Source organism: Lampetra planeri, chromosome 44, assembly GCF_965212315.1.
Source record: "Lampetra planeri chromosome 44, kcLamPlan1.2.h2, whole genome shotgun sequence".
Taxonomy (NCBI): Eukaryota; Metazoa; Chordata; class Hyperoartia; order Petromyzontiformes; family Petromyzontidae; genus Lampetra; species Lampetra planeri.
Genome location: NC_136150.1, coordinates 2,780,481 through 2,797,429, shown reverse-complemented (window position 1 = coordinate 2,797,429; position 16,949 = coordinate 2,780,481). Strand labels below are relative to the sequence as shown.

The window sequence follows — 16,949 nt, the reverse complement described above, 5'->3', positions numbered from 1 at the left end:
TTGTGGTGGGGTTTTTTTTTGGCTGGGGAGAGAGTAGACGCCTCACAGCACAGATACACCGCACCAACAATGGGATTTGCCGCACCCGTCTCTCTGCTACCCACAGCATACCTCCCCCAGCAGTACCACGACAACATCTGTTGCGATTTTCAAGCAACCATCCAAGGCTCACGCCCTCCGAGCCTTCAGGATCTGACGAGAGATCGGGTGCGTTCTGGATGGTGACAGACACCACAGCACCAACTCTTAAAGATAGAACCTCCCCTTTTGGTTTGTCACGTTCACGCAGTTAACAGTTCGCGACAAAGGCAACGCAAGTCGCTCGCGACATGTTGCGTGCAACCGGCGACTTGGAGTGGGGGGGGGGGGCTGACTCACGGAATCGGTCCGGCAGAACGGATTCATCCCGTCACAATAAGCATGTTTTTTTCTTCTTATTATTTTGCTTCTCAAGACGATACACGTGAACGTACGTTTTACGCCCAACGAAGGTCAAGTACACCAATGGCTAAAAAAGCACGAGAAATACATTCAACCCCACCACCACCACCACCAAACTGGCCTTAGGTAACCAACAACTGCGAAAATCAAAATGGTATAATTATAATACACTCGTGTACAGCGTAACGCAGCCGCTCAAAGCCACGGCGACACCATGAGGCAGCTCTGCTACATTTCGATTAAAAGCTTTCGTGACCGCAGGGATTCATCTTCTTGGTTCTTTCGGTAACGTCACGTAGAATGGAAATAATAAAAATAAAACGTAATAAAATAATTCTCACGACGTTTCGGCCACAACGCATGCAGCCGTCCTCAGGTGGAGAGCAGGTCTGTCGACAGACCTGTTCTTCACCTGAGGACGACAGACCTGTTCTTCACCTGAGGACGACAGACCTGTTCTTCACCTGAGGACGACAGACCTGCTCTCCACCTGAGGACGGCTGCTTGCGTTGTGGCCGAATCGTCGTGAGAATTATTTTATTATGTTTTATTTTTATTATTTCCATTCTACGTGACTTTACCGAAAGAACCAAGAAGAAGCTCTGCTACAATTACGTGCCCGGGTGGAGTGACATGACGCATCAGTCGTAAAAGCTTGCACACGGAACGGCACTTCACTGACAATGGACACACATCTCTTGCACGTGGTGGCAAGCGCTGGGGAGACTGCCGTATTCTCCAAACTTTACAACAAAACATTTGAAAGTACAGTGACGTTGTATTGGCGTGTCTCATCAACCGGTAGGTCTATTGGTACCACATTTTCTTCTTAGGTTTTTTCGGTAAAGTCACGTAGAAAGTAAAATAAAATAAAAACAAAAATCACGACGTTTCGGAGGCAACACAAGTCTCCGTCATCAGGTGGGACCGTCACAGCCAGATTAGATTATTCTTGGTTCTTCTGACGGAGACTTGTGTTGCCTCCGAAACGTCGTGATTTTTGTTTTTATTTTATTTTACTTTCTACGTGACTTTACCGAAAAAACCTAAGAAGATGATTCCTTGCAGTCACGAAAGCTTCAAATCTAGAATTAATGGTACCACATTTGTATAACTTTGTGGATTGACACACGGGCACAAGATTTGGGTGCGTTTTTCCAGCGGGTCTTATTATCCAGAGAATACGGTAATGGTTGCATAAAGGATTATGGGGAAGGGTGACGTTTCAGGCAGGAAAACACGCGAGTTTCCCGGTTTGACGTGAATAATTCGTTAAAATGCCACATTTTTGTTATTTTTAAAAGCTCAGATAAGAGTTTACACATTTTGGTATTTAGTTTTCATTTCAAAGACCCCTACGTTATATATATGGAATTTGACAGAATATTCATCGGATTTTATTAAATTTGACAGAAATAACGTCAGAATGGTTCTGAGCGTGACCAAAAACGTGCACACTTTCATTTGATGTTGCAATAATAATTTACAGATTTGCAAAAAAAAATTTATATTCCGGCATTTCTTGGCCCTCAATGGTGAAACGGTGAAATGAGTAGCAATAAAACATTGGTAAAACACGAACCTCTGAAAATATCTCAGCTTCGTAAAACTTTTTTGGTTGAGGGGCGGGTGGTGGTGGAATATTTAACACAAGTACGATACGAGGAATCCTAAGTAAAATGTTTGTACCTGCTTTCGTCCAAGATATTCGTCTACATAACACACCGACACCAAAACATTTCCCGCCCCTTGGTTCTCTCCATCCTGAGATTTATAAATTCTCCCACCGCGAGTGGCTCCCCAACTACGAGAGGGCAACCGATAAGCTCGTCGCTTGTTTATCCAACACCGTACCGATAAACTTCAGACTTTAATGCTATAAACGTTCTAAAAAAAAAAACACACACACTTGCGTTCGGATGCAATTCACAACGGCTGCTAGACATGCACATTTTCCGTTTAAACCAGGCAACGTTAGTTACGCACAAAGTCCCCCCCCCCTCCCGTACAATTAAAAAAACAGCGTGTGATTTTTAAAACATTGCGAATAGTAACAGACTGAAAGTGTTACAAAATACAATGGTCCACAAAGCAATAATAACATGATTCAAAAGTGATCCATTGAGTGGGACTGCTCTGTGGGAATAAAATATGAGGCTTTAATAGACAGTGTTTAATGACTATTACCTAACATCTCACAAACACGCACACCAAATCACCAAAGCACATTAAACATGCCACAGGGCACACTTACACAAGTTATCCAAAAAAAAGCACTATAACCTACCACAGTTTTCACTTGCATACCTCACGGGAGATACAATTCCCAAGTACGTTTATCATAACAACAATAAAACTAATCATTGTACAATGTGTGCCATATGTGCCTCGAGTGTGTACGGTGTAACACGTGGGAGCACCAAAACAAAATAATCCATTCCCGCTTTCCCCCCTCCCCCAAACCACCACACCAGGCGGCGCTATCCTACAAATAATGTGAACCGATGCCATTCGGTTCTTACTGTTACATGAACAGCTGCTGTTTGCTCACCACCGACCTCTTGAGTGCCCACGTGCTTTCGTTCATTAACGATCGGGACGGAGCGAGCATCTGCTCCTGGTCAAGGTAAAAGGTGCAGGCCCAGCAATTACACTATTCCCTTGTTATTCGCGGACTTGCTGCCGGCGAGGGTCGGCTTTCCCTCGTTATTCACGAACTTGCCATTCGCGATTTTGGCTGTCCGCGAATCGCATCTGAAACTCTCTACACGACTGCTGCATCGAGAGAGAGAGAGAAAGAAAGTGATGAGATATAAAGTGATAAGAGAGAAAGTGACGAGATATAATGTGCTGGGAGAGAACATGACGAAAGAGAAAGTGGAGATAACAGTGATGAGAAACTGATGACAGAAAAAGGGATGAGATAAAGAGATGAGAGAGACGGGGGGGGGGAACTTCTCGAAGCCATAACAGGTCGGTTTCGTCGGCCAATATCATTCGCGAAATTTCCTATTCACGAGCATCTCGGAAAGGCATCCCTCGCGAATAACGAGGGAATACAGCACTTGCTCACGTCACTGCCGCATTGACATAAGCGGTTGAAGGGAGAGTTAAGAAGCCAGCCCATTGTTTCGACTGCCACGCCGGTAGATCAAACCTGGGGGCGCGTGGCTTTTTCTCCTGTCTTTCTTTTGTATGGCCGATGTAGATGCCAAGCAATAATTACAATTTCGCATTCAGGTGGTCAAGCCAGATAACCGCGTCAGGATTAGCGGAGTAGAGTATCGCTGCGATGTCTCCGTCGTATTTGTGGATTGGGCCATTGCGTCGTTATACGTTGTGCTACGGTCTGTTCTGGATGACCACAGTCGCATAACATTTTCCATTTGTGTGTCAGGCTTCCCAATCCGCCATGATTTGTGCGGTGGATGTGGTTTAAACTGTGAGCTTTGTGGATGATCAAAGCCAGGGATGTTCTGCGTTGGGTCTTCTACAAGCTTTCACTCTTGCATCGGCTCCCAGTGACAACAACACCCGACTGCAGAAGGAATTCCACAGCGTGGAGATCTTCACTGGGCATGTGACAAAACAATCTCCCACTCTCTACGGCTCCATCTCGTCTGCAAGGTCTCTCTCTGGTTGATATTACATCTCATTCGTCGTAACGTTTGGTCTGAAGGGAAAGTGTGCGTAAAATCGACGTGAATGGATGAAGACGGAATGCTACTCTCGTTCGGTTCAACACGTGTATCACAAGCACAAGATTCGATTTGAACGTAATTAAGCAAATTAGTAAATCTGTTATATATCATCATCATCATCATCGCTGCAATCCATACAGCAACTACTGCCACCTTGGATTGGTTGAAGTACCTTGACATTCCACTATGATATCTGTACAAACTGTTGCTAACATGCCATATAAAAGAAGATCATCATCATCATCGTTGTCGCCGTCAACATACTTACGTTATAATTATCCTCATAATACAATGACCAGCCAAAACAATTAGAAAACCATACTTAACTCAAGTTTTTTCTGGAATTAAATGTCCCTCTCGTCTGTCTATTTGAGGTGGTAAAACACCTAAAAAATACGTCTGACTTGCCTGTTTGTAAGTTTGCTGCTACGCGATTTTTACTTCTCTTCCGAGTCAGGCTGTCATCACGACGCCGGCGCCGACACCGATACGGCAAAAATAAAAACACAATCGTACCCGTCGAACGTTTTACCCATTCGTTATGATTTTTTAAAATAAAACAACGAATATTTCCCCGCTCCGAGGACCGCGTGTTATGTCCGTACCAACTTCACTTTGCTCTTGGGCTACTTTTGCGACGTGCCTCTCTACTGCCATGGAGTTTTTTTTTTTGTATTTTCTGTACCAAAGCCAGGATCCATGCATTGACAGCCATAAAATTGAAAATGTTTTCACGACCATCATGACGAAACCTCGCCGAGTGGGGCGTTACATGCCAGTTGGGATAGGCAGCGCGTTTCCCAATTTCGTGCGAAACAAAAAAACTTTTGGAATAATACGGCACGATGGTTCTGAAACTACAACACGGCAACGTTTTTAAAACATTTTTTGCTAAATAACGCGATTTCACAAAATGAGCCTATTGTAAAACAAATGCCGGCCCCAGCTTTTACCCATCCTCGATGGGCCCCCTCCTTTCGTCGCAAACTTTTTTTTTAAGCTGAAAAAAAAAAAAATACCTGCAGAAGAAAAAAAAAATGCACGCGTTTCTTATGATCATTTCATATTAATAATAATTACGCCATAGCTGAACAGGTTGGGTTTTGATGGTACAAGACTCCAGGGACTATGGTGAATTCCACTATGAAAAAAAAACAACAACAGTTCCCCAACTGCATTCACTTTTCTTTTTTTAAGCCGTCAACATTTAAGAAGCCGAGAAGGGTACCAGGGCTACAGAGGAATATAAAATGTTATCCATCGCCGATATAAATGTTAAAACGAGAACAAATCTTTTTTTAATCTTTCGTGAGCAGAGGGCTTCACTGGGTGTTTTTTCAAGAGGTTCTTCCCCTTTGGGACGATTTGGACAATTTAATACTTTTGAGTTAGGGGCAGAAAGGCGCACAGTCGAGCACAGGACAACACTCAAACTCCACGCGCAAAATAATCTGCTGTCGAACAGACTTTGCTGCAGCGCCTTACACACGCACGCACGCACACACGCAGTACCACCTTGTGAGCGACACACAGGCCACACCCTGCCTCACACCTCTGAAAATCCACCAACCCTGCCTCCGAGTGGCCCAGATCGCGAGCGTGTGGCATCGGAGCCACCTTATTATAGGAATCGCACAGAATGTGGAAATAATCCCCCCCCCACACACACGTACGTTTTTTTTGAAAAACGAGGTTTGCCCCAATTGTGTACGACGTGCCAATTATCAATGCGGACGCCAATGTGGGCATCCGATGAAAAATTCAGGTGGATAACCCCGTAGTCGCACGGACAAACCACCTCTCGCATTTCCACGCCTCCTGCCCTCCCCCCCCTCCCCTACTCCCTTCCACCACGACCCCCCCCCCCCCCCCCCCGAAAACCTTCCCCGAGCGTGAACTCCGGCGTCAAGCCAGCGGGTTAAACGATCGGGCGGGTGGTGGGACCATCCCCCCAAGAGCGGTCACGCTGCTACTTGAGCAGGCGGCTGAACTCCGGGTTGATGAAGGTGAACTCGCTGAACACCGACTGGTCCATGGACTGCACGAGGCGCTTCTCGTCCAGGGACAGCCTGGCCTTCTCGCTGATGAACTCCTTGTCGAAGTTGCTGTAGTCGCCCGCAGATTTCTGCGCGGGGGAGGCAAAGGGGGGTCAACGGTCGAGCGAGGGTGGAGGGCGGGGGGCGCGGATCGGCCGACGAGCGGCGGTGGCGGCAGACAACGTACGGCGCAAGAGCAGAGCTGCGCACACGCGCAGGCTACGTCCGGGAAGTGCGCGGCGCCCTTCGCGAGAGGTGTGCGGTGTACGAGCGGCGCGACTGCCGGGGCAATGTTGATATTTTAACGCGAGTTGTCGTATTTTTGTGACCTTTTTTTTTTATTTGGTCCAACTGGACTGCTGTGTTGGGCCTTTTGGACAGCGGCTCTCGCTTGGGAATAAGAGATATTTATTCTCCCGCACCTCCGATTAGCAGGGTTGGCGACGTACCAAGTTCAACATACAAACGTACATTTTCCACGGGCTCTCGCCTGGTTATAAAGATGTACCTGTGTCAGCCACTCATATGCTGTGGTTGCTTTAACGGGCAGCATGCTGGACTTACAATCTGGAGGTCGCCGGTTCGATTCCATCTCCCGGCGAGGCAGTTAAAACAACGGTGCGAGTTTCTAAAATCACTCCCCCACCCCCAAACACCGTCTGTCTCTGTGCAAATGTGTCCAACCACAGTTAATGAAGTCGGCAGGTTGCGTGTTGTGGCATAAAGTGTGGGTACGCCCACCACATCCCACACGTCCGGCCAGCATGGAAGAATAAACCAAATACCCTCGAGAGCGCGGTGTGTAAACCACCAGCGACGACAAGGTCGGCCGGGCGTGGTGCTGGCTACCCAACGCCCTCATGCGCCGTTCCGGCCTTCGTAGGTGCTGCTCGCTAACAGCACTTGCCCCAAACCGTCTGTTGAAGGATTTACGGAGGATCTTTGAATGTGTTAGTGGAGGCCCTTCCACCAGCAGTTGCGTGAGCAAACGAATATCAGTGCCATTGTACAAGCTCCGTGCCCTGGGTGGTTAACCCGATCGATCGCTCTTTCAGCCGGCTTTGCCGGGAAAAACGAGCCGGCGACCTCTGTACACAACGGACGGAATAAAGAACTAAAGTGGCACAGCGATGAAAAGACGATGCCCCCGTTTAATCCACGACACTCACCACTTTCGGCTTGAACGGAGGAGTGATCTGTTTCTTTTCCAGGGCGGTCCAGTCGATGGTCTTGAAGAACGGTTGCGCGCGGATGTCTCCGACGATTCCCAGTCGCTTCTGAGGGTCCCTCTCGAACAGCTGTCGGTAGCAGCAGCAGCAGTTTCAACGTTTGGTGGAGGAGGGGGGGGGGGTAAGGAGTAGCAGGGGAGGAGGAATCGCACAGAAGGGAGAAGGATGGAGTCAGCCACGGGGTTCTTACTTAATTACTTGGCGAGATGTTAACTACCTCGCCTGGTATGCAGGAGGTCGTGGGTTCGATCTCGACCCTGAAGCCTGCTGTATATTTGGAGTTAGCGTGTTCTCCCCATGGTCGTGTCGATTTTTGTCCGGGTCCTCCAGTTTTCCTCTCCATATTTAGAAACGTGCGTTTAGATTATTTGGCTGCGACTAAAAATCTCCACATGATAAGCCACGTCGTTGAACTGAAAAAGAGCTGTATGACTCAGTGGGCCTAACCTGGTGGAATAAAAACAGTTTTGTTTTTAGTTTAATAGGTGCTGCTCGTTAGAGCACTTGCCTCAACAGTCCGTTACAGGCTATACGGGGGATCTCTATCTTTGTATGTGCCTCTGACCAAATTACCCTGATCTCGTTTGATCTTAATAGCCAGGCCGTGTGGAGCCTGAATAGAGCGTTGGGATTGGCGGAACAAAGACAAAGATCCCCATATAGCCTGTAACAGACTGTTGGGGCAAGTGCAAGTGCTGTTAGCGAGCACCTATGAAGGTCGGAACGGAACGCGAGGGGGTGGGTGGCCAGCACCACGCCCGGCCGCCTTTGTCTCCGTAGTGGCGATGTTTACACACCGCACCAGGTAATCATTCGAGGCTGAGTCGACCTAGAGGAGACCCAGGACCGGTTCAGATAATCGTCACTGGGTGTTGGCCGAGAGCGGGAATCGAACTCGGGTCGCCGGGTTCGTAGCACAGCACGCTAACCGCTGCGCTACCGCTCCCCCCACCGCGCGCGACACAAACATTGTCGGCTGCTGAAGGGCAGCGCAGAAACACGCCGTTTGTGCACTGACTTCTATGCTCCGGCATCACTGGCACATTTCGACCACTGGGAAAGAGACACACACAAAGCTTACGGATGCAAATGTGGCCGACGCGTGGCCCCTGATGTTCTTGGCCCATGAAGACACTCATTTGCACTCCCATCGTCCCAACGTGATTTCCACAGAGACGCTGGTCTCGCTTCGGCAAGTAAAACACATTCATCCCTTTCATTAAAAAAAAAACCTTTTTGGCTTCCAATTCCCCAAATTATATTAAAATTCACGCTACATTTCCATTTGGAACTGCCACAGTGAGCAGCGTATCACCGTCTGTGTCAGCGAATGCCTCGGGAAAACGCCCTCCCTCGACATCCCTCTTCGTATACCCTCTGATTCTGTCCTTTCTCCCACTCTTCATCTTTCTCGCTATTGCTTTGTCTTTCTCACTTTTAGCTCCCCTCTTCCTTCCTACCTCACCTCTCTCTTCGGCTCGCTGTCCTGCGTGGCAGATCGTAGTTAGGAGGAAGAAGCAGAAGCAGCTGTACCGTTCTGCAGAACTGTTGTTTCGAAGAGTCACTTTAATAGCCGTGTGATCTGTGGTATAACCCAGGCCCATTCCTGCAAATGAGACTCATCCTGGTCTCTTCAGAGTTCTCACCCGGTTAAACAAATTAAACTTGACCTGGCTCGAGACGCGTTTTATCTTTAAGAGTTGCAGTTGGCCAAAGTGACAAACTAAATTTGGTAGGTAAAAAACTATTTGGTCTCTCCCTCAACAACTTTATCCCGAATGTGCCATCGGGCATCACGACGCAAGACTTGTTGGGGGTTTCCGCCTTGTGGAGGCAGGTGGGACATTTTTTTGTATTTTTCTATTTTACCAGGTAAGGCCCACTGAGCTATAGAACTATTTTTCAAGAGCGACCTGGCCACAAATGATAGCTTAACGAAGTGGCTTATCGAGTGGAAATTTACCGCAGCCAAAATACTCTGAGCGCATGCTTGGTTCTGAAAGTGGACGGAAAAATCCACGCGACCACGGGGAAAACATACAAACTCCACATACACAGCAGGCGTCAGGGTCGGGATCGGACATAGAGGCGGCAGTGTCATTTTGAATAAGGCTCGGGCGATCGGCCACAAAAAGAAAAGCCGTCGATCACAACTCGTCCGTCGGAAAACTGCCTCGATCGAGTGACAACCCTCACGGCTGTTCCGCTGTACGAGCGCAAGCGCGTGAGTGCGTACGTGCGTGCGTGCATGCGTGCGTGCGTGCGTGTGCGCCCCACCTTCTCGAGGATGCCGCGCGAGTCGCTGGTGATCCAGCGCGGGTAGTGCGGCACGTCGGTGCGGATCGATTCGAACAGCTCGTCCTCGTCGTCGCCGTGGAAGGGCGACTGCCCGATGAGCATCTCAAAGAGCAGCACGCCAAACGACCACCAGTCCACCGACGTGCCGTACTTGTTCCCCGCCAGGATCTGTCGCCCACGGCAGCGAGAGAGAGAGAGAGAGGTCATGAGAACCAGGAGGGAGGGGAGGCAGAAGACACAGAGGGGATATCTCCGAATGATCAATAAAAGAGGTTTTTGGGTGGGATCGCATAAATATAAATGTGTCGTTAAACCTGCCACCAGCCGACAGCCAATCAGTAAGGTTTGTCACGTAAACAAAACGTGCCAACTCGTTACTAGTACAGCACACCGGTGCTGGAGAATAAACCAACAACATTTACTATTCGTGTACCGTGACGTTTCACCGATAATTACAACAACCAGCATCATCAGGCGACAGCCACAGAGTTGTGGAGAAATCCTCCTCTTTCGGTCTTAAATAGAGGGGGTGGTCAATGTGATGTCGTCACTTGTGAGTAAATCAGGTGCGAAGGCCGGGGGGGGGGGGGGGGGAGCGATTAATATATGGATATACATCTTTTTATTGGACGTGAACGCCTACGTATTAAACCGACCTCCGAATGAGCTACAGGCCCTGAAAATGTCGGATACGAACACCACCTCCGGGCCAACTAAGTGCACAAACAGCAACGCTAACGTTGCCGGAATTGGCCCTGCCAAACAACAGAGGTACGGCGTTTGATTTGTGCTCGAATAGCTGCCACGCTTCAGGCGGATTTGCCCGCGACGCGCCCAATCTCATCGCACCTTCCGAAGATAAAAGGCCGGGGCTGGATATTCCTCGGATGGGTGACCACCAGGCTGCTTTGGGGCTACACTGTAGGAACACGTCCTGCGTTACTGCCACGACGACTCGCTTGTCGATCATGGAAACAACGTGACCATACTTCACCATGCTGGTCAATTGCAGTTTGGTGAAGGCGGGGGGCGGGGGGGGGGGGGAGCTTCGAATTCATTGCGAACGCGAGTCGCCGAATCGATCCGACGGTCGTTTTGGCACTAAGTGGCGGCGTCACGGCGAGTGGACGAGTGGCGTTTGCGCTGTACAGTACGATTCGGCCGGTGGCAAAGGTCAAAGGTTGTGGTTGGGCAACGGCCAACGAACGCCTGGCACAAGACCGCGGTGCGGAAGTGAGAGCGGACCACAAAAGATAAGCGCCAAAACAGACAGTGGAGCGGCAGCTGCTGCCGCTCCGCTGCACGCCCACGCGACTCGTGTGGTCCGTGCGCACGCAGAATTTGTAAAATAAACAACCGCGGTACATTTTCGAACAGGTGGATTCGAAAATCGCGTGGAGAGAATGCTGCCATGCAAATAAATGTCGCGCTACCTACGGATCGATATTTTCAAAGATTTGTTTCGCTTTTAATATGGCAAGCACTTTGTGAAATTAACCACAATACCTTGCTGATCTCGTCAAGGAGCATCAAACATCACGCGAACTCCTGTCATCCTCGCAGCGGCTTTTGGATAACCATTGAACCAAGACGGTGACCGCATCGCGCGCTTTCAGATGAGCTTCTGCGGCCGTCTGGAACGCTCTTGCTTCCGAAATGAGGAAGCCACTGGAGCTATGCACTTTTAAATCATCTAGATTGAAAACTCATTTCTTTAGAACTGCTTCTTGTTTTTAGCTCCTTGTCCTTCCTACCGCACCTCCGATTAGCACGGTTGGCTACGTACAGTGCGAAAGAAGTTCAACATACACACATAATGTCTCCGTAGTGAGATTTCACAAGCTCGCCCAAGCTTCTTACGGTTGAGAATCGAGTCTTCCAACAACTCTGTGTTGTAGTAATAATAATGATTGTGCATGCGAGTTGGTGGGGAGGGGGGTTACTTGACAAAAACTCCCCTCTGCTGACAAAATAGTCCCCGTAGCATGGGCCGAACTACATTGTGGTTGCCCACCCAAGGCTTTTTCAGAAGGAGTTCTCAATCCGCATTACATTCGCGATTCGGGGGGGGGGGGGGGGCGGCACTCAAAGGTGCGCTATGGCTCTTCGGTTAATGTCCACGTAAGAGAATTAGAACAATTTGTGAATGGTTTCCCCATTGAAAGCGTAAAAATACAAAAAATCCTCGCTGCCTCTGATTAATTTTTTATATTTTGCTCTTATTGTTTCTTCATAATCAAGGTTTTTTTGGGTTAGATCGCGTAAGTATAAATGTGTCGGCACCCTCCACCACCAGACCACAGCCAGTGAGGTTTGTCACGTGAACAACGCGCCAACAGCACTTGCGCCAACAGTCTATTAAAGGCTACACGGGGGAGCTCTGTCGTGTGTGGGAGTGGGGAGGCAGAGTGTTAGTGGTGACAGCGCTAGCGGTGACAGCGCTGCGCTCCAAACCCGCTGACCCTCGATCGATTCTCGCTCACGGCCAACACCCAGTGACGATTATCTGAACCCAGTCCTGGTTCTCCCCTAGGTCGACTCAGCCTCAAGCGAGTACCTGGTGCGGTGTGTAAACATCGCCACTGGGGAGACAAAGGCGGCCGGGAATGGTGCTGGCCACCCACCCCCTCGTGTACCGTGTCGGCCTTAATAGCTGCTACTCGCCAACAGCACTTGCCCCTACAGTCTGTTTAGGCTACACAGGGGATCTTCGCCTTTTCGGTGGCGATGATGTTGACCAGCGGCCGTCATCGTTGGGGCAATACGAGCGATGCCGGTGGTTGTGGCGATCATTCTGGTGGCGGTGTTGGCGGTGTTGGCGGTGTTGGCGGTGTTGGCGGTGGCTGCGGTGGTCATGCTGGCGGTTGTGCCGGTGTGTCGTGCGGCCAGTGGTGGAGAGATCAGCACCTCGGGGGCGATGTAGTCCGGCGTCCCACAGAACGTGCCCGTCTTGAGCTCTCCGCTGATGTTCTCCTTGCACATGCCGAAGTCGGCGATCTTGACGTGGCCGTCTCGGTCCAGCAGAATGTTGTCGAGCTTCAGGTCGCTGTGGGATAGGGGGACGCATTGGCATCAAGTTCAAGTTCAAGCGAGCGTTCACAAACCTTCACGAGTCACCCGAAGCAGTCACAAGCTGTCACGAACCACCCCAACGAGTCACGAGTTTTCACGAGTCATTCATGAACGACCACAAGCTGTCATGGACAGTCAACCCACCACGAGCAGTGCCGAGTAACGCTACGGTGGTCGTGAGAATCGCGAACTTTGAATAAAATCAGCGAAATATTGCAAATTTAGTCGGTAAGGGTAAGTAAGAAAATGTGTTAATGCGCACTCTTATGGAGTCCAGTCCATCAGGAATACGCAAATGGCTTCCGAAACATTAGATTGGGCGCTTCATTTATTTTCTTCAAAAGAGAATGCGAGGATGGTGCGTTGGTGCAATGGGGGGTGGGGGGGGGGGTATATGGTGGTGCCAATGCAAAGTGGTCACCTCGTACTGTATTCAGATTCAAACTGTAAGAAAATCACTTCAGTCACTCGGTTGGTTTTCATCATCGTTTTAGTTTAGTGGGACTTTTAAAAGGTTATTTTACCACTTTTTTTTCTTCTCACATATATATTTTCAAAATATAAATTCGAACCTATTTTTAGGTGGGGCATTATTCCGTTATCGTTCTGTCAACTGTCGTTTTTTTCTTCCCCCCTCCCCGCCCGAACCCTCTGCCGTGAATTTTGCAATAAATGACGACGACGACGATATGAGCTGTCACGAGCCGCAATCACGCCGACGCAAATCGGCCAAACTGACGGCTTTAAATCGATCACAGCGTCCGGCTAGCCGACGCAACCATCGTCCCGCGCGCGTTGAAACCTAAGCGGTGGCACACGCTCGTGGCGTCACTACTGCAGGGCGGAACATTCTGAGCTTTACCGATAGATCACGCGATGTAGGTGCAGGAACTGGAGCCCCGACACGATCTCCGCTCCATAGAAGCTGCAAGTGGAGAAGAAGCGGAAACAAATGATGACGCCTTCCGTAGGGTGACGAGATGCGCGCACGTGCGTCATCGTACGGAACGGGATCGGACTCGCAACGCGCACGAGCGAGGGGCGAATTCACAGACGCACACACGGGTAATTTGAAGAGACAGTGAAAGGCACAACAGGAACCGACGGCTCAACCCCCCCCCCCCCCACCATGCCTTGAGATTCACATGGCTCACGAGCTAAATATCTTTTGTTCTCTCCCCGTGTGTCTCCCGTGTGTCTCCCGTGTGTCTCCCAACCTCCGATTAGCACGGTTGGTCACATACGGTGCGCAAAAGAAGTTCAACATACACACATTATTATTATTATCATACGAGCTCATTAAAAGAGCTGAGCAGCATCTGTTTTAAGACAGACCTGTTGTGCATAGGGGTAGGTAACCAACCATGCATCGATTAAAATTGTTTCTAAATCTCACGGTGCAAGTATCAAACAGCGCGTGTGTGAGAATCGACTTTCGAATTCGTAGTTGCTACTTCGTGAACAGCACTTGCCCTAACGGCCTTTTGAAGGCTGCACGGGGGCATCCATAATACAAGTGACGTCATCACATCTCTCCCTCTAGGAAGGCTTTCTCCACAAATCTGGCTGTCGCCTGATGAAGCTGGTTGTAATTACCGGCAAAACATCATACTCAGATTGTAAATGTTGTGGCTTTGCTCTCCCAACACACCGATGTGCTGTACCAGCAACCAACTGGCACGTCCTGGAGGCTGCCACGCTCCACCGCGGTGCCAGCAAAAAAGCAAACCGATTGATAAGCCCGACTATTGCCACACACACACACACACGGCAACCGCACGTACGTGGCTCGGGCGATGTCAAATCTACCCTTCTCCTGAATGTGGAACATCAAGTCTCCTCCGTTCAGGAACTCCATCACGAAGAACAGGTGCTCCTACACACACGGCACGCAACACACAGCGAGGTCACAGTCGTTTAGAAACCAAACAAAACTTTTTTATTTTTATATTACAAGGTAAGGGCCACCGTGCTATGCGGCTCTTTTTCAGACGTGACAGGCGCCCCCGAAACGATAGCCCAACGAAGTGGCTTATCGCGTGGGAATGTACAGCAGCCAAATACTCTAAGCGCAGGTTGGTTGGAGGGAAAAACTGGAGAACCCAGAGAAAAATCCACGAGAACGACGGGAAGAACACGAAAAACTCCGACACATACAGCAGGCGTCAGGGTCGGGATCAAATCCACAACCTCATGTATACCAGGCGAGGGAGTCAACATCTCCTAGTCACCGTGGCGGCCCACAGAACGCGTGTGTCAATCCTAGTTATATATCCCACGCGTGGCTTTTCCGCCCCGATTTCCTGGCAAGATAACTCGAAAAAAAAACTGGCCCTGAAGTAGCTCTCGGCGACATCCTGGCTTCATATCTGGGTTTGGGCCGCCTGCGATTCAAATCAGATTTTTTTTTTATGGTGACCCAACTTCTAGAGAAATAAACCACCTCAAGTTAAACCGAGGGCTGCCGCAGTGTAATGGTTAGCGCGTTCGACTTGTAATGCGGTGGCCGCCGGCGGTTAAAATTTAATCGTGGGGCAAGTTTTGTGCGCCGTGCCGGCCTTCATCGGTGCCCGCTAACAGCACTCGCCCCAACAGTTCTATATATGTAAGGATTCTTTGTCTTTGTATGTGGCTGCATGTGTATAGATGCGGCTGTATGAGGCTTGCATGCGGCTGTATGTGTCCATTTGCATCCATACGCATCTGTATTGGTGCCTGTATGTGGCAATGATACAAGGCGTGTCTTGTCCATATGTTTCCACACGTCTACGTGATTTGTTTACCTTTCCTATACTTTGCGCTCCTATCGTGTGTTTGTACCGTTTGTTGCTGCAACGTTCTGACCCGCCCCCTTACTGGACGTCTGTGAAGAAGAGCTTCATAGCTCATCGGATTCCTCCTGCAGTATGAATACAGATGCTGATTCTGTGGCTACATGCGTCTATACGTGGCTGTACGTGTGCCGTGCCAGCCTTCCTTCACAGGCACTCGCCCCAACAGGGAAAGGCTACACGGGGGATCTTTTGTACGCATGTACGTAGCTGAACTTCTTTCGCACCGTACGTAGCCAACCGTGCTAATGGGAGGTGCGGCTATGTGGGTGGAGGAGGGAGCCGTAGTGTGGCGTTTAGCACGCTGCGCTACGAACCCGGGGACCAGAGTTCGATTCCCGCTCACGGTCAACACCACTGACGGTCCTGGGCCTTCCCTAGGTCAACCCAGCCTCAAATGAGTATCTGGTGCGCCGTGTAAACATCGCCACTGGTGAGACAAAGGCGGCCGGGCGTGGTGCTGGCCACCCCACACCCTCGCACGCCGTGCCGGGCCTTCGCACAAGTGCTACGCGCAAACAGCACTCGCCCCAACAGTCTGTTACAGGCTGTACGGGAGCAATCTTTGTCTTCGTGACGGGGGGGTGGGGGGGGGTGGGAGACACCTCGCACCTCGCTCTGGAAGGCGCAGAAGAGGTGCGTGAGGAAGGGGTGAGACCAGGCCAAGGAGAGGACGCGCTTCTCCACCATGGTGCACTCCACGTCGTCGTCCATCAGCACCACGGCCTTCTTGAGCGCCTTCACCGCAAAGTACTGCTGGCGGCCCTTCAGCTCTGCCAGCATCACCTGGCATGGAACGAAGGCGGGGGGGGGGGGGCACGAGACCGTTGTTCGGGGGAGTGCCGTTTGGCGAGTGGCCATACGTGTGTACGCGCACGGATGTACATACATACATACAAAACAAACATACGAGCTTTTCATATGTCCATACGCACGCGAAGAGAAAGATTCCCCCGTATAGCCTCAACAGACTGTCGGGGCAAGTGCCGTTAGCGAGTAGCACTTTATGAAGTCCGGCACGGCACACGACAGGGAGGGCGAGTGGCCAGCACCACGGCCGGCCGCCTTTGTCTCCCTTAGTGGCGATGTTTGCACACCGCACCAGGTACTCATTTGAGAACCTGTTGCGGCGTGTAGTCGATCTAGGGGACGGCCCACGACCGGTTCAGATAATCGTCACGGGTGTTGGTGACCGTGAGCGGGGATTGAACTCGGGTCGGCGGGTTCGTAGTGCAGTGATGTCCGCTAGCCGCTGCACCACCGCTCCCCAAAAATGGAACGTACAATGTGCAAAATGGCACATAAGCAAGCTTATGCACATTAACAGAGATGCACGCACGC

The 16,949-nt window shown here is 50.2% G+C and overlaps 1 protein-coding gene across 3 annotated transcripts in view; it reads right to left on the bottom strand.

Moving 5' to 3' along the window:
- Window positions 1–6,017: 6,017 nt before the first annotated feature.
- The window catches only part of LOC144732786 (protein kinase C delta type-like), a 101,358-nt gene continuing 90,426 nt past the window's right edge, over window positions 6,018–16,949 (bottom strand). For all 3 annotated transcript variants that reach the window (XM_078614375.1, XM_078614377.1, XM_078614376.1), the window contains exons 13-19: window positions 16,221–16,394; window positions 14,562–14,653; window positions 13,640–13,702; window positions 12,613–12,751; window positions 9,685–9,873; window positions 7,348–7,476; window positions 6,018–6,267 (exon numbers count right to left, since the gene is read on the bottom strand). In XM_078614375.1, coding sequence (XP_078470501.1) covers window positions 6,112–6,267; window positions 7,348–7,476; window positions 9,685–9,873; window positions 12,613–12,751; window positions 13,640–13,702; window positions 14,562–14,653; window positions 16,221–16,394 — 942 coding nt within the window. In that variant the 3' untranslated portion in view covers window positions 6,018–6,111. The remainder of the gene's footprint in view (window positions 6,268–7,347; window positions 7,477–9,684; window positions 9,874–12,612; window positions 12,752–13,639; window positions 13,703–14,561; window positions 14,654–16,220; window positions 16,395–16,949) is intronic.